We start from the raw sequence: 23879 nt of genomic DNA on the forward strand, positions 1-23879 counted from the left end.
TAAATCATGCCTGGAGATGTCCTGTCATCATGGCATAAAAAAGAACAACGATTTTTAAGGCTGTAGTGCGTTTGTTGTTATTGTTGTTTGGTGAAATGGGGTTGGCTGTGTCATTAAAAAAAAAAAAAAACAATACATCATTAAACTCTAACAGGGATCATTACAGACTTTTGCGCGCGACTCGGATGCGTTTACTTCCGTACATTATGCGGGGATCTCTGTAAAGACGACTCTTCTGTGGATCTGACAGATGTTTCTTCTTCTTCTTCTTCTTCTTCTTCTTCTTGTGTGGCTTAAATGCATTTGATCGCAATCAGAGACTATGTCTAAGAAGAACACGACTGGATTTCGCCAGGAATGAAGAAGAATGCGCGCGTGGACGTGTGCAGGCGATCCTGCACGACTGATGGGTTTTATTCTATGAAATACATCTTTATGCACGTTTAGACACGTTTATGGACACGTGAAACGTTCTTCTTCTTATGCATCTTTTATTTTATTGTATCGTATTTTTTTTTTTTTAAATGCATGTGATTGAAGTGTAAGGAGAACCACGACAGACTTTGGCGCGCGATCCGACAGCGTTGTCTTGTGCAGATTCACCTGCACGCGGTGGAGAAACGCAGAACCTTCACCGTGATCTCATCAGGAAGCTCTCCGTGACAGTTTGATAGTAAAAACAGGTTTTTATTGAAAGATACACCAGCACCAGAGTTTGGACCACCATCTAAAAATTCCAGTTTAATGAATATTTTTATTGCAAAAGAAAACCCTGCCTTGAAGGGATGATTGTGGACATGCGAGGCATCTTGTCTGTATTTTTACTGAAATTCATTTTAGTGTGAAAGAAGAGTGAGTGTGATGAGTTTTGTTCTGTGAAATGCAGATTAATGCAGATCATGACTAAAGAGGACGTGGAACTTTTCGGTGCGTGTCTGGATGGGAACTCTGGTGAGTGTGCTTTGTGCCCTGTAGGCTGATCAAAACTCTTCGAAAGGCGATGTGGGAGCAGGAGGTTTGGGGTGTTTGCGCACGGACCCGGGGACAGTGTAAGATGCGGAGCCTTGTTCTGTTCTCAATGGGAACATGATGGCATGCCGAGGGTCGTGCTGCTGTTTGGGTCTGGGCTCTGCGAGCGAGGACACGGCGCGCTTCGCCATGCTGGCTCTCCTCATCCTGGTGTACCTGGTGTGCGGCGCCGCTGTGTTCTCTGCGCTGGAGCGGCCGGAGGAGGAGCAGGCCAGGGGCCGCTGGGCGCGCAGCTTCGACCTCTTCAGCCGCAAGCACAACGTCAGCCACAGGGACCTCGAGGGCTTCCTCAGGGCCTACGAGGAGGCCACCGGGGCTGGTATCCGTGTGGACAGACCCAGGGCTCGCTGGGATTTCCAAGGAGCTTTCTACTTCGTGGGCACTGTTGTGTCCACTATCGGTAAGAGAGAAGGTCTGAGACATCTGAAAGTCTGAGACATCACCAAATTCACCAAATCTTTTTACTGTGGGGGGAAAAATAGAGTTGATCTAAAGAACAACTTTAAAAAAATAATAATAATAAATGTTCATAATGGTCCATCTGCACAAAAACGGTACTAAACCATCCCTTGTCGCTGGAGTAGTATCATCAAGTGTTCTTGTACCTTTTACCCAAGGTCCATGTAGTGCACCTTCAGGCCTATATCTTATTTTTTCTTTTTTTTTTCTGTCTGAGAGTGTGGATCTGAACTCATAAACAGTGTGGGAGTTAAATGGACACTGGGTATTTTGCTCACTTCTCAGTTCTGTTCATTATTTAAGCTGTTAATTATTGAAAATAATGCATGCGCTTATACACAGGGCACTTTAGTCCTGTTTAATCCTGACCCTTGGCTTCTCTGATGGTCTGTGCTATAATATGAGCTATTACACTATATGTATTCGTACTTTATTAAATTTATGAATCATGATCCTGAGTGTACATATATATATATATTTTTTTTTTTTTCTAAAAAAGCAATTTATAGCCGTTACATACACACGGTTTGAGCAAGACGTTATTATAAACCATCCAAAGAGCTGAATTAACAATTACAACGTTGAATGTATCATTAGTATGAATTATAACGTCTCACGGGCTGTTTAAACGTATAGTGTGTACAGGATGATTTACACCGACGGCATTTCTGCGATTTTGCACAGACTCTTAAAACTCTTAAGCTTTTTTTTAAAAAAATGCTTTGTTAGAGTGATGCATCTGAAGAACCATTTTGTGTTCCCTAATGAAACTTTTATGTAGGGTTCTTTAAAGAACCAAAGAACCATTGTCCATTATAAATGCTTGCTTTGTTGGATGTCGATATTTCGTTCAACCAAAAAGCCTAAAGAACCCAAACACTGTTTCTATGGTATTGCTCTACAGGCTGCTCTGGTACCCTTATATTATATTTTAATTTCACCGTCCAAAGGAGCAAAATGATCATTAATGCTGATACAGGTTTCCACCATATGTTCTTCCAATACATCTATAACTAGGTGCTCGCTAAAGCAAATCTACCTCTTCCTCTGTTGTGCGCAGGGTTTGGGATGACCACGCCGGCCACGGTGGGAGGCAAAATCTTCCTGATTTTTTACGGACTAATCGGGTGTGCAGCCACCATCCTGTTTTTTAACCTGTTTTTGGAGAGAATTATAACGGTGCTTGCGTTCGTGCTGAAGTCGTGCTACGAAGCCCAACATCGGAGGAAAGGCGTGCTACCTCACGACAGCAGGCACGAGGCGGGCCAAGTGAGGCAGCACGGTGAGGACAGCCTGGCGGGATGGAAGCCGTCGGTGTACTGCGTGATGCTCATTCTCTGTGTAGCGGCCATCATTATATCGTGCTGCGCCTCTGCCATGTACTCCTCGATGGAAGGCTGGGGCTATTTGGACTCTCTGTACTTCTGCTTTGTAGCGTTCAGCACTATCGGCTTCGGGGACATGGTGAGCGGCCAGCGCGCCGCGTACGACAATCAGACTCTCTACAGCCTGGGCAATTTTTTCTTCATCCTCACGGGTGCTTGTTGCATTTACTCGCTCTTCAACGTCATCTCCATCGTCATCAAACAGGTTCTCAACTGGCTCCTGAAGAAGATCGAGATACCGTGCCGCCACTGCCCAGGAAGGAACCTGCGTCCCAGAAGGAACGCCATAATGCCCGGACACTTCCGCACCCGAGTCCGGAACATCTCCATAGACACGGACGCTGTTAACGAGAGCGAAACGGACGGACGCAGGATGTCAGGTGAGATGATCTCCATGAGAGACTTTCTGGCTGCTAATAAGGTCAACTTGGCCATCATGCAAAAACAGCTGTCGGAGACCGCCAACGGATACCCGAGACCGCCCGGCTCTGTGAACCGACACGATGAATTCTCCGGAGGAGTTGGAGCTCTGGGAATCATGAACAACAGACTAGCTGAGACAAGTGTAGACAGATAAATCTCCCCAGTGGAGATTATAAAACCCAAGAACTCTAAAACCATCCCGTACCCATTTGCTCAGCTCTGTAGCTACAAGTAAATTGCTGCATATTTATAAATATATATCTTGCTGATGTCTGCTAAAGCGGTACATAAGCTCAGGTGTGGTTTAGAAGGTCTATAAACTCTTTGCTGTTTCAGAAAGTTGTTTAGATATAAAATCCTGTCTTCTCTGTAAAGTAGGCTACATGATATTTACAATCTAGCTCAGCTTAATTATCCAGATGAAACTATTTTTTAATAACAGAGTGCATGCTTTACTGAAAGTTTTATCTCAAATGGTGTACTCTGCATACTTCAGGTGTGATTAGTGTGCTTGTAGTGAGATCCTGTGCTGCTGATACCCAAATGAAATGCGTAACGCTGGACATGTTAAGCACGAACTGAAAGTCCAAGCCACGGAGCAAGAATATCAATAGCGTGTATGCAATTTAGGACCAGGTGTAAGGTGTATAAACTCAGCATATGTTATAGAAACATCATCATAGTCAGTAGCACGGGTCAAATCACAGGGAGAGAGGGTTGAACACGGATAATCCACGGATAGTCCGATGCATGCTCAGTTCTGTGGGAGAATAAAGAACAATTTGGGTTTGTTTGTTTTTTTTTTTTTTTAAACTGTTCTTGGTTCTTGTGTATTGGAATGGAATGCAACTTGGGCATTAAAAGATGACATCCGGTGAGAACACGATGACTTAACGAGACGTGGATCATGATAAGGCTTCATAACAAAACGAAAAACAGTGCAGATAAGGTAATCAAGAACTAACACAAAACAGGTGAACACAATCAGGTAACATAGCAGTGACAGGACAAGGACAGGACTAGAACAGAAAGAAAACCAGAAACCTCCTTGAGAAGGGGGAATCTGGACTAGAGGTCGACCGATATTGGATTTTACCGATACCGATAACTAAGTCTGGCGATACATACCTGCCGATAACCGATTAATCAACCGAGAGTTTTTAAAACTGATACCGAATGAAAACGTAACACTCAAAGTACAATATTGCTGAACTTTATTACAAAAATAAACACTGTACTTTTTTTAAATGAAATAAAGATATAAATATTCATATACATCAACTATGAATAAATATTAAAGTAAATAAATGATGTAGTACCACTCTAAATAACAAATAAAAATAGAGACGTCCAAAACGAATCAAAAAACACTGCAAATAACACGACAAACTTGGTCAGCGACCGGTTTTATTTTGCCTCTAGAGGCCGCTCTCGTACTGCATAACGACAGCGGAAGCTTCACGGCCACTCCCGAAACCCACGCAACCGGGAAAAACTATCAGCGTGGATAATTCCAGCAATCGTTTATCCCTGATTAATCGACAAAACCGTTCAATCGGTCGGCCTTTAATCTGGGCATGTTAGATTTTAAAATCGCGGCGATTTGTTGCTTCTGTTTAGGATCGTTTTCAATATAGCTACACAAATCAAATACTACATACTTAAGACTCTTTTTTTTTTTTTTAGACGCACCTCTGGTGTCACTTTACAGCTGTTATATTTTATATGGATAATTATTCCTCCTGACTCGGTAGGATCGAGGTACGAGTAACAGTGCAGTACAGCTGCTGTCGTTACGGATTAGTTCTCACGCACAGTATTTCTCATGCATTTCATCATAACAGTTCCGAAACGTTAACACCGTTACGCAAAAAGATGCTACATACAGTCGATGATACTGAATCAGTCACAAGCTACACTCTCAGAAAAAAAACGGGTGCTAATTGGTACTTTTCCTCGGTGCTACGGTGGTACCTTTATGTTTGGTACCTTTTCACCTGGATATGTAGGTGTAGTGTAGCTTTAAAATGATTTAAGCTACATCAATACCTTTTTAGATATTTTAAAGGTACACTTTGTAGGTAAGAGTACCTGTAATTAGCTTTTAGAATAAATCTTAAGGGGTCCTTAAGTTTCAGTAAATCATTTTTAAACGCTATCATGATGCATGAAGGCCAAAGATGTGCTCTTGGTGCGACCACGTGAGCGACGTGGAAAAGTACTCGTTAGTACCGTTAATTCCGAGAGTGTACAAGTACAAAAGGTGAACGTTTAAGGAAATAAAGCAAGCTACAGTGGAGTACCCTTTTTTCTAGTGAGTGTATAATAGGTCCTGTTAAGTACCTGATATAAATATAACAAACCTAACTTAACTAAAGATGCAAAAGGTTAAAGATCACACGGCTTGACAAGCGTTTACAAGCGTTGTTTACTGAAGTACACTTTAGTTCTCAGATTTCAGATGAGATGTTCTTCTTCTTCTTATTATTATTATTATTATTATGCAGTCAGAAATAAATGATGTGTGATACCATATGATGTCTCAAATGTGTATGATGCGGAACATCAGGAGGTTCCTGATTACGGGTCGGATTCTGTTGTACGCTCGGTTCTGTGTGTGCGTGTGTGTGTTGTTGTTTTGTATTTTTTGAGAGAAATGTTCCTGTTTTGGGGTTACAGACCCTCTGTGTCACTCAGCATGAGGAAATGATCTGTAGAGGAAATATGGAAAAGAAAAGAAAAGTAGAATCTCATCCCGTTGGCTCATCTGAGCGTGTTATTATACTGCATTAGCACTTTTAGCTCTAATTACTTGTCGTCATCACAAACTGCATTCATGGTCCAGCAGGTTGTCATGATGAAACATATTAGGGGACAAAAAACACGAAACACAGGCAAATCTGTGCTTTGTAAGCCTCAAAAAAGATGTGTCCGTGTTCAGGGGAAAAGACAGACAGCAAAATTACATTCATTCTTTTGGTAATTATTTGAAGTGCTGCTCTCGGAGAGACACAGAGGAGGTTTGTTGTTGTTGTTGTTGTCAGCAGGTGAAATTATTATTACAGGATAAAGCAAGAAAGAGCACACTCGTAATTATTATTCTCCTAGAAGTCACGAATTTATTCAGCGTGAACTGGTTGAAGCACTGAATTCAGTCAGAGTTTGGCTTATAGTTTTGATAAAGTTGACGCTTTTTGAAATATTTCAGTTTAAAATTTTGAAACTTTTTTTTCCATTGAAATACAGCGACGGGATTCCCCACTGACACCTGATGGGCATTACGGCTGACCAATCAGCAGCTTAAAACACACACACACACACACACACACACACACACATTTGTCTTGTATACCTTGAGGACCCTTCATTGATTAATGCAGAGAAATAGTTCTATGTTTCACCTAAATTATAACTCTGACCCAAACCTTTTGGTTATTTTATTTCTTTATTATTTATTTATTTAAGCAAAAAAAAAACACTTAAAGCACCAAAATGTTTCCTTTTAGTTACTGAGGTTACGGTTAAACATTTACTTACTTATTTGTTTACTTATTTACATAAAAGCTTTGTTTTCTGTTTAAAAAAAAAAAAAGAAAGAAAGGGAAAAAAAATTGTTTACCTCATCTGTAATGGACTGGTGTCTCATCCAGGGTGTATTCCTGCCTCACGCCCGGTATTCCCGGGTTAGATTCTCCTCGCGCACGGTATTCCCGGGTTAGATTCTCCTCGCGCCTGGTATTCCCGGGATCCACCGGGACCCTGACCAGGATAAAGTGCTTACTGAAAGTCAGTAAGTGATTTTTACACACACACACACACAAAATCTTTGGATAAGACAATTCAATTTATTCAACTATTCTAGGACAACCACCTTAATTAGAAAAGATTATGGTACAAATAGCTAAATACATATTTATTTTATGGTAAATGGTCTGCACTTATATAATGCTTTTATCCAAAGCACTTTACACTGTGTCTCATTCACCTATTCACACACACCAGTGGTAGCAGAGCTACCATGCAAGGTGCTAACTTGCCATCAGGAGCAATTTGGGGTTCAGCGTCTTGCCCAAGGACACTTCGGTATGTGGAGTCACATGGGCCAGGATTCAAACCGCCAACCCTACGATTAGTGGACAACCCGCTCTACCACCTGAGCCATGGCACCCGTGGTTTTACACTATGAATGGTTTATGTGTTTTAAATAAAACTAGCAGTGCTATTAATATAATACCAAATGTTTTACACTACAGCTACAGTCAGCAGTGTGTATCAGGGTACAAACTACCGTAAGTACTTTTATTTATTTATTTTTAATATTATGTACTATATACACGTGTGTGTACTCTTCAGTGAGGTAGTAACCTCAGATTTGTTGTACTACTGATAACTGACTTCCTTGGTAACTAATAACTATTAATTACTCCATAAAAGCTGATCTTTCTACCGTACAGGAGTCAAAAATAAATAATAGTAATAACACGAACACACACTAGAGGGCGCCAGTATGTCTATTTACACCCAAACACAACTACAGTACAGTACAGTACAGTGCGGTACAGTACACTTTAATCACACGCAGCTGTAGAGTTTTCTATCCATCAGTGAATTTATCAGCAGTGAAACATGAAAACATTATGAAATACATTCTGTTTAGGTCAAATAAATAAATAAATAATCCAACCTTTATTCGTGAAAGGTTTAAATTCTTGTAATAGCTAAAACATCACCAGGTCTTACAGGATTAAATCACAGAACACTATTAACATCGACATGAAGACAGAAATATATATATGTATATATATACACACACACAGAGAGAGAGAGAGAGAGAGAGAGAGAGAGAGAAATCTATCAAACATCAGAATGTTCAGGATTTTTAAAAAAACAAAACAGAATGCCTTAATGTGTTTAATCTTTATAATAATTAATATAAATATATATATAATCATAATGTAAATATATAAATCTACAACACACTTTTAAAAAAAAATTGCACATCTATCTATCTATCTGTTTTTTTTCTGGTTGTAGTCCAGCTTTTCCGGGCGGAACTACATCTCCCATGATGCTCCGCGCGCGACTCCACTGTTCATATCAATATGGCTTCTGTCAGTCACACAAAGGCAAATGATATTTTGCTGTGAAATGCGGGCTTGCTGATTAAAGAGGACGGCAGAGAGACGGAGAGAGAGACTCGGAGGGAGGCTGTCGGTCATGTCGCGGTGTGTTTGGTGACGGAGGGACTTGAACGACGCGGTGGTGGTTGTTGTTGTTTTGTTTTGTTTTTTTGCTCCGGGACTAAAAGAAAATTACTGCAAAATAAATTAAATGTTATGGTGGACGGAGGCCCAGCTGAAGGTAAGATCCAGAGGAGCTGCAGGAACATCAGTGCATGCAGCCGTGATTTTCTCTTTCTCTTCTGTTTCTGTTGTTCTGTGCAGAGAGACAGCACACAAACACTGCATGCATGCACGAGCTGGGGATTATTAGTATTATTATTAGTATTAGTATTAGTATTGCACGGATAGGGTGCAGATCTGTCTGATAAACTCGGCAGATATCAGGAGGAGTTGATCCTGATCAGTCCATCATGTAGGGGTACCAGCAGGTTTTAACTGGCAGGTCCATGATCAGGTCCGAGTGAGGTTCTGTGTCCTGTGTCGAATCCTAAATAAACACAAGCCCACTGTGTAGTGCACTTAAACAGGGTGGTGTTTGGGACGCAGCCTGGGTGTGTGAACGTCAGCAACGAAGCATCAGGGTGCAGGATTATTGGGTATCGATTATTGATTGATCCTGAGCCCTGCATGAAGCTTAAAGAGGCTGATATACAATATATTTATTATTATTATTATTATTAATAATAATAATCAGTGATGCGTCGATACGATATTGGTATCAAGCATCGATCAAATACCTGATATCGGTTTCGGTAAGAAACTGCTCATCGATTCGTACACGCGCTCGTAAAAAAAAATTAAAAATAAAAAAAAAAGCCTGAACGTGAAATCTGGACGTATTTCGCAATCGACGATTAGAAAAAAGAAATGAAAAGCTTCATTAGCCGTGCATGCCGATTTGCACGTTAATTAAACGAGCGATTACCGTGCCCGATTATCGCACGGCGGTGGAAGTGAGCTATTCGGAACCACTGTTATTCGAAGACACAGACGGAGCGTAGGAACGCTTCCCAGAAGCGGCGTCACAGCGATCCGAGGACGAGTTCCTGGAAAGGCGGCGAATTTCTAGACTAGGTTTAAACCGTGGAACGTGAAGCTGCGCTGTTTAGTAAATACGACGTGGTGTGTTTTGTCCTGTAGCGATGACGTGAACCTGTAGAGGAGGAGAGTCTGTTTCAGTTGGAACATCCCAGCTTGTGATTAAAGGATAATTGTGTGGTGTGTGTGTATGTGTTTATATATTTCAGTCAGCGCGTATAGGAATTTTCGGGAGTATCGGTAGATATCGATACGGAATACGAGACTCCGGATGTGCAGGTGATAGGAAAATAATGGCCGATGGAACGGCGTAATGAAGCGGAGTTACTGTTAGGATGTCAAAATCCATTATTTTTTCAATAACAGCGTCGTTTTATTCATTTTTTTTTACTACTTTCTTTATACTTTCCAACAATTCCAATTTTTTTATTTATTAATCGGCCCGTACGGGATTTCACTGAGTTTTTTTTTTTGTGTGTGATAGTTCCTGTGAAAAATGCTCGATTTTGCTGCGTCCCCCCCCAAAAAAAAAAAAATTTGCGGTGCAACTCGGGGAGGTTTTTTTGTGCGTTTTTCGGGCGAAAAACTCCTCGATTTGGCGAAACCGCGATTGTACGAAATCGTCTTTCGCGGTGATGTCCGTCAGTGAACGAGACCTTTTAGCTGTACTCGCGTTCGACGCACGTGAATCGAAGAGGACTTCGGCTAAACGCGCGTCGTGATATCGTCAAATGACGCGCCTCGGCCCGAATTCCGCGGGAGTTTAATAAAATCGCAAGCTTCTGCGAATATGGCGGAGTTTATTTGATTTTGCGTTCATTTCTGCGATCTAAAAGTCATGACATCCTGGAGGGACAGGATAAAGAACGTGATTCCGGTTTTTAATGAGAGGGAACGTTTTCGAAATGGAGATTATATAGAACAATTTGGTGCTTTTGTGACCCCTGCTTGCAAAATATTATATATATATATATATATATATATATATATTTAGTTAGCTCTTGTGAATTCATTTTTTGAATTTGACGTGTGCGTTGTTGAGATAAATCTCAGTTTCAGTGCTGCTCTTGTTCTCCACTGTGTGCAGTGAAATATGGAGTCTCTGTGAGGTGAATGCAAGGATAATACATGCATTCCTGCAGGATTTTAAATGGCCTTTACGCAGCGCAGAGGCAGAGCCGAAGCCCGCACCCGGGAGGGAGGAGATAAATTTAGGGAAAAACCACCAAAGGGGGGGGGGGAAAAATCCGTCCAAGATAGCTGAGCTTGTTTTAACAAAAGAGCCTCAGAGCAGGAATTTGATGTGAGAATAATTCTCTCAGTGCTGAGCTCAGCCTGCGCACATGCACGTGCACGTGCGCACACACACACACACACACACACACGTTTATATCGTGTGAGGTAATTCCGTTGACTGTGTAGTAACGTAGTTAAACCTTAAAGAACCTTAAATACATCGCTTGGATCATGCGTTTTATTTTTTTTCGAACAAAAGCCACATGTTTCTTAATCCGTACCAGACAAAATAACTGATCTCAAAATTGTCACGCGTTTCTGTAATCATTTTACCATCTGGTCCTCACAAATGTCTAAATACAGGCGCACACACACACACACACACACACACACACACAATGCTATGGGGATTTACTTGGAATTTGAAAATAGTAATCTGGTGTATGCATGCACACACTTGCGCACACACACACACACTCACACACACATTTACAGTCATGCCTTCGAGTGCCGATGCAATGTGCGTTCCATATGGAACAAAGTCATATAATATTCCATGAATATCCAATCAGGAATTGCTTTGCTAACGGATACCAGATGGAAAAGAATGATCCATCCAGCGCAAACACTCGCACGGCTTTGTGCTTTTATCATCAGCCAACGTACGCTAAAAGATCTTTGTGTTTAGGACCACACCGGCTTTATATCCACCAGTCTTGAGATCTTTCTAAACCGAATCCTTGACTTCCTTTTGTAACCGGACCAGAGGTTTTTTGTTTTCATCCCGATGATCCTATCGCCTCGACCACCGTCCGAGCCTAAATCTGTCAAATACGCCAGATCCTGACAGCTAAATTGATAGCCTCGGTCATTCGCGCGCTCTCTCTCTCTCGCTCTCTCTCTCTCGTGTTCAGCAGCCATATTTCCTGGTTGCCTAGCAACGGGCTTATGATGTGATTGTTCAGATGTGTATGTTTTTTTTTAGCACATCAGTAATAGTAATTAATGGATGCGTCATTTTCATTGCTCTCTCTCCTCACGTTTGGTCAGAATGTCACATTACACCGACGAGCCTCGCTTCACCATCGAGCAGATCGATTTGCTGCAGCGGCTGCGCGGGAGCGGCATGACCAAGCAGGAGATCCTGTGCGCACTGGACACACTGGAGCGCCTGGAGCGCGAGCACGTGCAGAAGTTCGGCCCGCGCCACTCCTACGCAGGAGGGACTCGAGGAGTCAACAGCCATGGCAGCTCCAGTTCTGTTGCTCCGTCCAGCACCGCTCCTACTCTGTCCTCGTCCGCCAGCGTGGCCACGCAGACCGTTTTCCACGGCGGCACTCCGTCCCCGTCTCCAACCAGCTACGACACCTCTCCGCCCCCGACCATCGCCGTGCCCATGGGCGTGGTAGCGCCAGCGGCTCAGAACGGCCGTGACTGCTTGGCGCCCGTCAGCAACGGGAAGCACTCGCCTCCCCAGTACCCCGTATCCGCTCGGGCCTTCGGCTTCGAACCGGCTGAGGAGGAAGTAGACATCGATGACCGGGTGGAGGAGCTCATGAGGTCACTACGATCATTCAATTAATAATGAATTATATTACAGTGCTATTATTATTATTATTATTATTCTAGATTGGTCACATCTGTTTTTAAAATCCTTCATCATCCTTCACTTTCTCTCTTTCTAGAAAGGACAGTAATATAATCAAAGAGGAGATCAAGGCCTTCTTAGGGAGCCGGAGAATTTCGCAAGCCGTCGTCGCCCAAGTCACAGGTTGGTGCTCGTGAACACGCTGCTCACTCACCGCTCTGTGTGCTAATGATCGTGTGCGACTCCAGTTAGTTTATCGCTTTTTCACTGCGCGGCGAGGAATGCCATCGTTTCTCAATTAACAGACGAATTCCGTTGAATTGATCGGCGCGCCTGATAAAATGGCGTCCGTCTTGTGTGTCGCGCAGGCATCAGTCAGAGTCGGATCTCCCACTGGCTCCTGCAGCAGGGTTCCGATCTGAGCGAGCAGAAGAAGAGAGCTTTCTACCGGTGGTACCAGTTGGAGAAGACCACGCCCGGTAATGCCACACTCCACCCACACAGCCCCCTAACTCCACCCACACAGCCCCCTAACTCCACCCCACCGTCCCTCTACAGCTACGAGTGTACGAGTTTTTACACTCGTAGACGAGAGTATAGAGTATGCACAGTGGAGATGATTCCACTACGAGTTCCAGAGCAGCCAGCATGTTCTGTATGTAGAGAACCACACAAACGGACCTACGCTGAGGGCTGTACAGCTTATACGCGGTCGGTTTTTTTTGTCGTCCCAGGAGCCACTCTGGCTATGAGACCCGCCCCCATGGCGCTGGAGGACATCGTAGAGTGGCACCAGAGCGCTCCACCCATCAACTGCAGCCCCGGGAGCTTCCGTCTGCGCCGCGGCAGCCGCTTCACCTGGAGGAAGGAGTGTCTCGCCGTCATGGAGAGGTGAGAGTCGGAGAATTTCAATTCAGTGCCGTAATGCTCCTGATTAAGCGTTTAAGTAATTAGCTAACGTGCTGAATCAGGTGTTCTACCACAGCGGAGTGTATTAACATACATGGCTCAGTGTATTATTATTATTATTATTATTATTATTATTATTATTATATATGCTGCTTCAGTTACTTTAACGACAACCAGTATCCTGACGAGGCCAAGCGGGAGGAAATCGCCAACGCCTGCAATGCTGTGATACAAAAACCAGGTGAGGCGACGCCTTATAGCGCAGCCAGCCTTTTATAAATGCAGGTCCATGGCATGAAACTCATCTCTGAACCTCTACAACGTCTTCACGTTTAGGAAAGAAGCTTTCCGATCTAGAGCGGGTCACGTCTCTGAAAGTGTACAACTGGTTTGCTAACCGGCGAAAGGAGATTAAGAGAAGAGCCAATATAGGTAACGTTGAAGCCCTGTGGGCGGGATTACAAAAAAAAACAAAACAACGTGTCAGCTCTTCTCCTGTTCCTTAAAAACGTCAAACCACAGCACTAACACTCTAACATCATTTCATCATTTCCGTCTGTGAACTGATTGCTTAAAGGGGTGGTTTGTAATTGTTCGATTTGTAATGATATTATTTTAAAGTGGATTTGGTTCATTTAATTTTATTCAAGACTTGCGTTTTTCTGGCCTGGAAGTTATCCCCGCCCCCTTTCCCCTTAAAAGGCAACGCATCAGGGATATCTCGTTTCAGCAGAACGGGAAGGGGAAAGCTCGTCAGTGTTTTTTATTTTTATTATAGCTCTAAAAATTACAACCTGCTATTTTACTTTTACGGTTACGTCCACGCGGACCTCTGATATGTTATGGCAAGGTGTGTTTTTTTTTCGAAGAAGCAGCAATCCTGGAGACTCATGGGATCGACGTGCAGAGTCCAGGCGGTCAGTCCAACAGCGACGAGATCGACGGCAACGACTTCAGCGAGCCGGGCGCCGAGCCGGGGTTAGGGACGGTAAGGAACGTATTTAACTCCGCTTTTAATAAATACTGCAGGTTCCACTGTCACAGCGTCTTTACTTTTGACACTGAACATAAGACAAATTCAGGAACTGTTACAAAACTGATTGCATTTTTTTTTGTTAAAAGAGAGCCGTGGCCAGAGGTTTTGGTTTCAGTGTCACCCCCCCACCCCCTTCCAGGTGCACAGGACATGCCTAGAGCTGGAATACACTCTATACTTACATTACATAACCGCAATGGAGCTTTCAAGGCCTCATGATGGGCTCGAGTGTGACTTTTTCCACCGCACATTGCACCGGAACGCTGAACCTCGGACTTGATATCTTTCACGAGTTTGAGCTCGGCCAATAAAAGATCAGATAAAACAGCTAATCAGACAAGTAAATCCAAGCTCTTGTGTTTCAGGGAACACCTAAATACAGGAGTCCTGACAACTCAAGTATCTTTTTTTTTTTTAAAGTTCTGTTGGTTCCCGCTTGGGCCACTTCCTGTCTTTGAAAGTGCAGTGGAAAAAGAAAAAAAGAAAAGAAAAGAAAAAAAAAAGCCCTAAAAGGCCACTCTTGCGTTTGTAGGTACCAACTTTGATCTCTGGTTGGTTGGAGCATCCCATGGGGGCGGGGCTGGGCTCAAGCAGTGGGGGCGGGGCATCGAGCTGATTGGCTTCAGACTGACGGCTGTGTCCTGGTCTTGTCGCCCCTCCCCCACCAGGACGAGAGCACGGGGACGAGCGAGCACCAGGACCCCATCAGCCTGGCGGTGGAGATGGCGGCGGTCAATCACTCCATACTGGCGCTGTCACAGCAGGGCAGGGGCGGCAACGACGTCAAGGCCGAGGTGCTCAATGATGACTGAGGACTCTTCCACACACACACACACACACACACATATATATATATACACACACACATACCATCACATATACACACTGTATCTGCCAAAGGAGGAGACGGTACTGGGATGAGGAGGCGGGGACTGATGTGACTCTTTAAGACTCGCTAGTTTTGCAACTCAAACCTATGCATCGCCATGAAATTTAAACATTTTAATAAGCGCATATGTTCAAACTGAATGTAATATTTTTGGGGAATATTATACATACACGCCGTTTAGTCCTCCTTTTCTTCGAAAGCCTCGAGGGAAACGAATACTCTTAAATGCGTGCTAGTCATGCTAGTTCGATTCCTCAGGCCTTCGTACAAACAAACAAAGCCATCAATTTGAGAAAAGGGAAAACGCCGTGTCGTGACTCGTGACCAAAGCCGAAGAGGAGTCAGTTAATCTCACGCCACCCCAATCGACTTTCCTCCTACAGCCATAATCTCTTTTACTGTAATATTTAAACAGAGGCTCTGTGAAGTAGAAATGCACTACTGGCAGAATTTGGTAATTACATTTTTTTATTTTATTTATTTTTTTTTAAATCACAGAACAAGAAGCTAGTTACCTTTTAGCACCTTTAACTGTTCCTTTAAAGGAGCCGGTTGTCAGTTTCAGCGCCCTCTGCTGCCTGTCGATTAAATTACAGTTTTTCCACCCCCTTTACTGAAACCTTGTGATGCGATTTCGCATCACAAATCATTTTTTTTTTCAACTTCAGTTTAATTTTCATGAACGTTGACAACCAAAATGGAGAAAGTGTTCATTTTAGATATGTATGTAATATTAACGAAGATGAAAAAATTATTGTATTTAAAAAAAAAAAAGAAAAGAAGCATGGGATGCAGCTCGTCAGGAGGCGGGATTAGATTAGATTAGATTAGATAGTATGAGTATCTTTTAAACGCTGAGTCACAGCAATGTTGAACCATTTGGAAACTTCTTTGCTCACACCTAGTGAGACTTCACCTTTATTAGAACACTTTTGAGTAAAAAGTGTCACTCACCCACACGGTTTTCCTTCTCTGAAACCCCTCTGCTATCTCTCTCTCTCTCTCTCTCTCTCTCTCTCCGTCTCCTCCTCGGCTGTACATCACCTCCTGGCCTGACATCGTGGCCTGTTGCCGTCTAGCTACCTGTAAACATGAATCTCCTCAGTAGTGAGATCTGGTCCTGAGATCACATGAGCCTTATCAATGATCATGTGCTTCATCATCATCATCATCATCATCAACACTCGCCCAGGGTCTGCTACACATCTTTAAGCAATCGGACAAATGCTGTTAACCGTACCATGTGTAACCTCATAGTATTCTGTATCAGGGTGCTGTACTCAACTCTACAGAGTGTCGGGGTTAACACCGAGGCCCCGATTTACCGAGAAAAATAGGCGTCGTTTTAAACATTAAAAAAAAAACCCCAACGATATGTAAATTAAGTTTTTACGCGTCCAATCAAAATAAGGTCGGACTTTTAGTTCGGAAACTAACACGCAGTGGGCTTTCTCTCAGAGTGGGCGGGGCATACTCTGTCTCCACTGTCAATCATGACGACACGCCAATCCCGGGTGTGTGTGAGGTCATGTATATGAGGAAGAGGGCAGATCAAGTTTTCAGAAAGATGTGTATATATATATTAAGGGTGCAAACGGTGTACGCTTAATGGTTCCACCCCTGCGAATAGGAATGGTACAGTCCGGTACCGTTTTTCCAGAGAGTGTAGAGTCAATTAAAAAGAAGAAAAAAAAAATGTTTAGAAACTTTTATACATAGAAATCACCCAAAACTCGATATTAATTACAACCGAACAATACATGCTATTTTGTTCATTTGAAAGATTCGATGTTTTTTTGTTTTGTTTTGTTTTTTTTACACACACTGAAACCTTTTAGTAAATCAGGGCCTGACTCTGTAGAAGCAGCGCTTGGACCGGAGGACGGACGCAGGCGAATGTTCAGTCAGTGCGTGTAAACGCGGTACCGCGACTTCTAAGGCACTTAAATAACGTCAGGCTACATTTCTCAATTCAGATGGTTTGAACAATTTCATCCAAATTATCGCTGGACATCAAGAACGGCGGTGGAATTCACCACTAAAAGAAAAAACACTCGGCCAAAAAACGTCCGTTCTTGTCCGATCCGGATAGGGATAGCGCGTAAACGTCGATTTCTGGCCGATTTCAAACGTGAAACGAGGTCCACGGTCAAAGATGAGCGTTCGATTTAGCGTCTATAACGTGACCGAACGAACGTCAGAGAGGTTTAACTTCAGAAATGTTCCCGAGGTCAGCAGCAAGGAATGTTAAAATTGTGGAACTGAAAAAAAGAGAAAAATTTTCAGCTCTGCTGTTTGTATTCGCATATTGTTCCTCTGGAGTATAAAGCTCCCTAAAAAGTCCGCCCCCTTTTTTAAATTTTTAAAAAATTTTTTAAACCTTGTTAATTCAAGAAGCGCATTTCACTTTATGTGAAATGTGAAATCGAAAAGCGGCATTTGACAATCTTTAACTTTCCCGAGATCGCTCTCGAATGATCCGCTTTCCCCTCCCCCCTCCGCGTCGGCTTCAGCCGGCGTTTTGCCGCACTTGATATTTATTTCGGTACGTCCGAAAGCGTTCGCGCTCGTCAACTCAAGTCTGACGTCGATGACCTCGGCTAGCCATCCCTTTCCTCACGATCAGTCGGACGTCTAGCCGTTTTTGTGTTTCGATCCCACTCCACCCTTTACTGATTACTGATGATGTCCAGAGAGGAACCCAAACGCTACCAGAACCCAAATCGTCTGATCAGGGTGGACGAGCAGTCGACGCGGTTTATGTTCAACGGGAAATCAGGAGCTCGACTGTCCTGTCGATCTGTCCATGTTCAATATGTGAATATATTAAAATATATATATAAATATAAATATATATATATATAAATATTATATGACGCAAATACTGTTGTATCAACTACAGATAGTTAAATCCTGTAACTCCTATTTCAGAATTTAGTGCCTTTTTTTGGACAGTAGACTGTTCAGTAATTAATATGTAGTATATGTATGCTTTATCACTTTTTTAAGATTTTTTTTTTTTTTTTTTTTTTTAAAAACCTGTGTTTATTTTAGTACTGTATCTTCTAGAGAATAAAGTTTAAAATCAACGACGAGCTCCGAATGGTGTTTTCCTGAAATAAATAATTCATCGAACGCGAGTTATGACCAGCGTTTGTCCTGCCCTAACTCGCACGGGTCAACCCGGGAAGGTTAGAAACGAGCGGATGAGATGGACCGGGTGTGTTAGAGAGGAGCGAGGGATCTCCGGGACCAAGAACTTGTGACTTACATTAACTACCAAAAAAAAAAAAAACCACAAGGAAGAAGTAGGAGAAAGAAGATGAGTATTAAGTGTGAAAGAAAGACAGGAAAAGAAAGGAAGAAAAGCAATGAGATGGAAGGGAGGATTGAAAGAGAGAGAGAAAAACAAATACAAAAAGCTAGAGGAAGGAAAGAAATAAACAAGAGAGGACTGATCGCTTCTGGGGAAGGAAGTTAGAAGAAAGTGAAAGAAAGAAACAACAGAAAAAGGAAGAAGGACCAGCCAGAAAGTGAAAGAAGTAACAAAATACACTTATTAAATGAATTATTAGAAGAAAGAAGAGGAAGGACGATCGAAAGACTATGAGAACAAGAAGGACAGAAGAAAGACTAGCCAATCCCGGGCGTCCGCGAGGTCTTGTATGTGGAAGAGGGCCGATAGCGCTTTCGTATAGAAAGAACGAGAACCGGGGGGGGGGGGATAAGAGCAAGAGAAAATAAACGTTCGAGGAAGAGAGTGCTTCATGATGTGCGTGTAAGAAAAGAGGAAAAGAGACAAAAATACAACAAAAAAGGTTTGAAAAAAAAAGAAAGAAAGAAGGAAAATGAGAGAAATAATACCATTAAAGTTGTTTGTGGAAAGAAAGAAAGAAAGAAAAAAGATCAAAGAGAGATTGCTTTCAGAAAGAACGAATGAAAGAACGTGATCGGAAAGAAACGTGCGAAAGAGGAATCCAAGTTCCCATTGAAGAAGTTTGTGGAAAGAAAGAAAGAAAGAAAGAAAGGACAAAAAGATGAGAGAAAGAGAGAAATGAAAAAAAAAAAGTTCGAGTAAGAAAGAAAGAGAAAAGGTCGGGGGGGGGGGGGGGGAACGGTGTGAGGATGAAACGAAGGAAAAAAAAAAAAAAGAGAAAAGAAAGGAACGTTCCGGAGAACGTTCAGAGTGACATCGGTGCCGGAGATCAATGACGTGATTAGTAAAGACAGAGAGACGCAGTCGGTTTGATAAATCAGTCGTTTTTATTTTTCCTTTCCGCAGAGATTACTGTACAGTCGATATAAAAGAAATTATAAATGAATTATTATACATGATTACTCTTTGGATATCAGCATCAAATTACAAATCATTAAATTAATCCCAAACTTGTGCTCAGATTGGAGTCTCAGAATGCACACACGCACACACACACACACACACGCACACACACACACGTACACACGGAGGGAAAAGGAGCCGAGAGTCGGTGTAGAGAGCACACAGAGGTGGAAGAACCCATTTTCAGGGGTGGGGGGGGTTTGAGGGAGCACGTTTAGCCGACTGAGCCCGGCTGGAACGGAGCTGAAAGGACACTTTGTGGTCTTCTTTAATAATAATAATAATAATAATAATAATAATAATGCTGAGGATCAGTGGCAGGTTTGAGGAAAGGTTACATGTCAGATATGAAAACGTACAAAAGATCACGGCGGCGGCGTCGCGAACAGGATACGGAACGAGACGACAGGAAATCGACGATAGATCTGTGATCATCGGTAAATTGCACTTTAGCGTTAAATCCTGGCAAAATATTTCGCGTCAGTAAGACAGATGTCAGTTGGACGGTTTTACGCTGTACCATTAGAGCGCTCCGTAAAGATCGACAGAGCGCGCGTGATGACGTGCGCGATCCGTGTCGGGTTATACGATGGGAGATTCTCCGACGACAGACCTGCGATTAAGGAGAATTACTGCGTACGATGCCGTTAACGACGACAAATCGGTACGACGCTCGCGTAAACACAAACGCCCTTCAACGTCAATTCGTGGTACTGCGCTACTACGGTATTTTAGCCGACTTGCGAGTTTGCGGTCGTCGTATTGCTGGGTTTTAGTCGAGTGTCACGCTGACGGAACTTTGTCGTCGGCAACGTCCGGTCGCAGCGGCACCAAATCGACAGTGATACCGTGAACGTCGCACGATACGTTATACGTTAAACGGGTTTTGTCTGCGAAGATCGGACGGTTTAAACCCTTTATCGTCTGCACTTGCAGGATAAAACTCTGAGGCAACAACTCATTACGCTCAACACAAGCCACGTTTACAACACTGGATATGATAAGAGTGTCACTGAAATAGTTTAGAACGTTAATCAGAGTTCCGCTAAATGCGTAATACTTATAAAAAATGTTTTAAAAAAAACAAACAACAAAAACAAAGGAACCCCGGTGTAGAGAGAGATTGACGAGACCGTAATTTCATCACGACAGACATGCTTACTACGTTCATGCTACATGTACGAAACAAACGATTAGACACTGCCGTAACATCTTCAGGGGCGGGGCCAAGCAGACAGCTACTGATCGCCGAAAAGGGGCGGGGCTTGGACAAAAAGTTCTACGAGTCGCAGCTGCAAAACGTCTAAAACGCATGAAAAATGGAAAGGTGTGAACACACCGAAGCGAGTCGGGTACAAAGTAAACGTGAACATTTTTACGATTTTACGCCGTCTTGATCTGCGATTCGTAAAAACCACGAGCGTTATTTATTCGCCGGTAACCGCCGTACTCTTCTCACCGACATGTCTTTTGGCACGTCTGCCAAAATCCGATCAGAGCAGCGCTGTTCTCAGTGACGTGTGCGTGATTTTCCAAATATCTCCATGCACAAGGCACAGATACGATTAATAAAAGCGATAAAAAGATACGTGCGATGTGCAATGACGAGATGAAGAAGCCGTGTCTAATGACAACACACACACACACACACACACACACACACACACTAAACAGTTCTATTAGTTAGAAGACTCTGGAGTTATCAAAGAAAAATAAAATCAGGAGAATAAATACTACTTGAAGGAAATCGTAGCCCTTCCTGGGGACCTCTTGACCCTTCTGAGTTAAAAAAAGATGATGGCTTTTTTTTCAGCACAGAGTCCTCGGTTAGAGCCCACCGAGTGGGCTGGGATCTAATCTAAAGCAAAATGTGCAATGTTTGAAATTCAAAGGGATTCCTAAATTGAAAACTTTTATTTAAAAAAATAACAATAAAATTCCACAGCTATCTAGAATCATTAAAATATACTTTAATAAAAATCAATATTGCATTCGATTGAAGAAATCACATTAAATGACTTGAACCCTGCGTTCACACTGACGAGCGACAAAGTGAGAATTTAATCGAGATTTTCTCAACTACACGCGAACGACAAATCCAAACGATCGGCTCGCGTGATTCCTCGGACCGATGTTCCCGTTTGGAGCAAAAATAATTAAAAAAATATGGACGACAAACATTTCTACCGTGGTTTCGCTCGTGCAATATTTTAGACGCCGTATATAAAAAGCTACTGCAGTGTGAACGCGGGGTACGGATTAAAATGCAATGGTATAACCCATCTGTTCTGGTCTGCTCCCACATGCGAGAACGTTCATCCGTGCTCCTTCATATTGAAGTACGTGCGTCCCCGACTTCTTCGTGACGCAAAAACGTTCTCTTGGAATGACTTTCCTTCCACTTATTCGCTTTACGCGATTGAATATAGTGTAGCCTCTCAGCATCATCATCATCATCTTCGCCAAATTCAAAGCTCTTTATGGAAGACTGAACTTTATGGATGATCTCAAGAGCCATTCTTAACTGGAGGTTTACCCTCGGGAATTCCAGTGCGACGTTAAAACCTCCTACATCCCAGTTCGACTTATCCGTTCTCTTTAAATCGCTCAGATCTACGTGCTACACGCTCCGAGGTACGTAGTGGTCTTCGCCCCGTGTGAGCGACAGACTTTTCTCCCGACGCAATCCCATCTTTTTTCCTTACTCTCCCACGTGCAATAAATACAGCACATCGCATTGGAAACGCAACTTCCTGTCTTTAGGCCTATTCGTACTAAACACGATGCACCGTGAAAGTGTAGTTTAAAAAAAAAAAAAAAAAAAAAAAGAGATGGAAACGATTTATACCCAACACAACGACCCCTAACAGCGGTCACCCTACGTTTACTTATCCAATCGATCTAATCTATTAGATTAGACAACCTATTGAAGCGACACAGGAGCTAAAATAAAGCCATAGCCATAACCTTCACTTACTTTTACCACTAAAGCACCGATACGGTTTATTTTTTAAAATAAAAGCATCGTACAGCTCGAACACGAGCTGTCGACCCCTTCAGTACGACGCTGACACGATGACATGATGTGAAATGCCTAAAATCATCCAAAAACCACAAAAATTGAGCTTTAACAATGCATACATGACGCATCACGCATAAAATTCGTGTTTGGTGTGAACAGGCCTTCAAAATTACAAACCTTGTATTATTTATATTTATATTTATATATATATATATATATCCCACACTTTTGGCATCTTCTGATGCAGAACCTGCTCTCTATTACATCAGACACAACCGTTATATCTGACCGATCCCTGAGATCAGACCACGCGCTGACAGAAGGCTTTCTCACTAGTGTTAAAGAGGAATAAGGGATGACTTTTAAAAAAAAAATTAAAATAAAATAAAAAACCTGAATCACAAAGGCACGTTCGGGATTCTCAGCACAGATTATTGACTAAAGGGGTAGGAAGATTAATCATGCATAATCAGGGAGAGAATCAGGGCAGGATTTAAATAAAAAAAATAATAACAAATCGACCGTTTGACCCCGGAGAACAGGGTTCCTCGTTATGACCGAGTTTCGACTCGCACAGTTTATACAGTGTTGAGATGCGACTCGTCACGCAAGCAGGTAAGCTGGTGTAAGCGGGTAAGCTCCTCCGTGTAGAACTGAGCACCAGGGTTATACAGCACAAGTGCATGAATTTGATTCCATCCTCGTCTTCGTACTTGTGAAGGAACGGCGTTTAGTTGCTCCAGGATTTGCGGTTCTCGGCTTTCTGATTGGTCAGGCCTGAACTCGCCTTGACCTGTAGGAACTCGCCGCTGCGCCGGTTCTCCGAGTGCCGTCTGGGCACGTCGCGCCGACTCACCCGGTCCGGCCGCACGAGGACTCCGTAACCGGGGTTACATCGGAAATACTGACGGCCCCCTACGGTACCATCGTGTTTACCTGGCAGGAGGAAAAACAAGTCAAAACGTCGTCACTTAAATTCTTCTTCTTTAAGAACCGGAAAGATCAGGGAGCAGGCTTTAACTTTGAAGCCTGACAATACACACACACACACACACACACACACACACACACACACACATACATATATATATATAGATATAGATAGATAGATAGATAGATAGATAGAGACAAACACGTAGACACACACATACATTTATGAAGGTTTTGTTCACGTTAGATAAAAGTCAGCTAGCAGGCATGCTGTTTTAGCACGAAGTTAAACGTCTCCAATGTTATGAAAATAAATAAAGTTTGATAGGTTCTAAATATACGTAAGAAATCTCTAATCCTAAATCTACTCCACTAGGGCTGGGGGATATTACGATGTGATATCCATATCTCGA

At 42.7% G+C, this 23879-nt stretch overlaps 3 protein-coding genes across 9 annotated transcripts in view; 2 read left to right on the forward strand and 1 right to left on the reverse strand.

Annotated features, from left to right (window-relative positions):
* The first annotated feature begins 1075 nt into the window (after nt 1-1075).
* kcnk13a (potassium channel, subfamily K, member 13a) lies at nt 1076-5296 on the forward strand. Its single transcript, XM_053633830.1, has 2 exons — nt 1076-1429; nt 2549-5296. The coding sequence occupies exons 1-2, from the start codon at nt 1087-1089 to the stop codon at nt 3448-3450; spliced, it is 1245 nt and encodes a 414-aa protein (XP_053489805.1). The 5' UTR covers nt 1076-1086; the 3' UTR covers nt 3451-5296.
* Nucleotides 5297-8334: 3038 nt separating this feature from the next.
* Nucleotides 8335-15116, forward strand: hmbox1a (homeobox containing 1a). Of its 6 annotated transcripts, none has more exons than XM_053632205.1 (9): nt 8337-8657; nt 11804-12313; nt 12439-12524; nt 12710-12820; nt 13076-13232; nt 13409-13491; nt 13587-13682; nt 14120-14238; nt 14955-15116. In XM_053632205.1, the coding sequence occupies exons 2-9, from the start codon at nt 11805-11807 to the stop codon at nt 15096-15098; spliced, it is 1305 nt and encodes a 434-aa protein (XP_053488180.1). In that variant the 5' UTR covers nt 8337-8657; nt 11804; the 3' UTR covers nt 15099-15116. The 6 variants fall into 6 exon arrangements, with proteins under 6 accessions (XP_053488177.1, XP_053488178.1, XP_053488179.1 ...); XM_053632206.1 differs by having other exon boundaries at nt 8338-8657; nt 14126-14238; XM_053632208.1 differs by having other exon boundaries at nt 8339-8657; nt 14819-15060.
* A 4299-nt stretch (nt 15117-19415) lies between these two features.
* The window catches only part of kif13ba (kinesin family member 13Ba), a 33717-nt gene continuing 29253 nt past the window's right edge, over nt 19416-23879 (reverse strand). For both annotated transcript variants that reach the window (XM_053632210.1, XM_053632209.1), the window contains exon 40: nt 19416-23472. In XM_053632210.1, coding sequence (XP_053488185.1) covers nt 23267-23472 — 206 coding nt within the window. In that variant the 3' untranslated portion in view covers nt 19416-23266. The remainder of the gene's footprint in view (nt 23473-23879) is intronic.

Source organism: Ictalurus furcatus, chromosome 9 (assembly GCF_023375685.1).
Source record: "Ictalurus furcatus strain D&B chromosome 9, Billie_1.0, whole genome shotgun sequence".
Classification (NCBI taxonomy): Eukaryota; Metazoa; Chordata; class Actinopteri; order Siluriformes; family Ictaluridae; genus Ictalurus; species Ictalurus furcatus.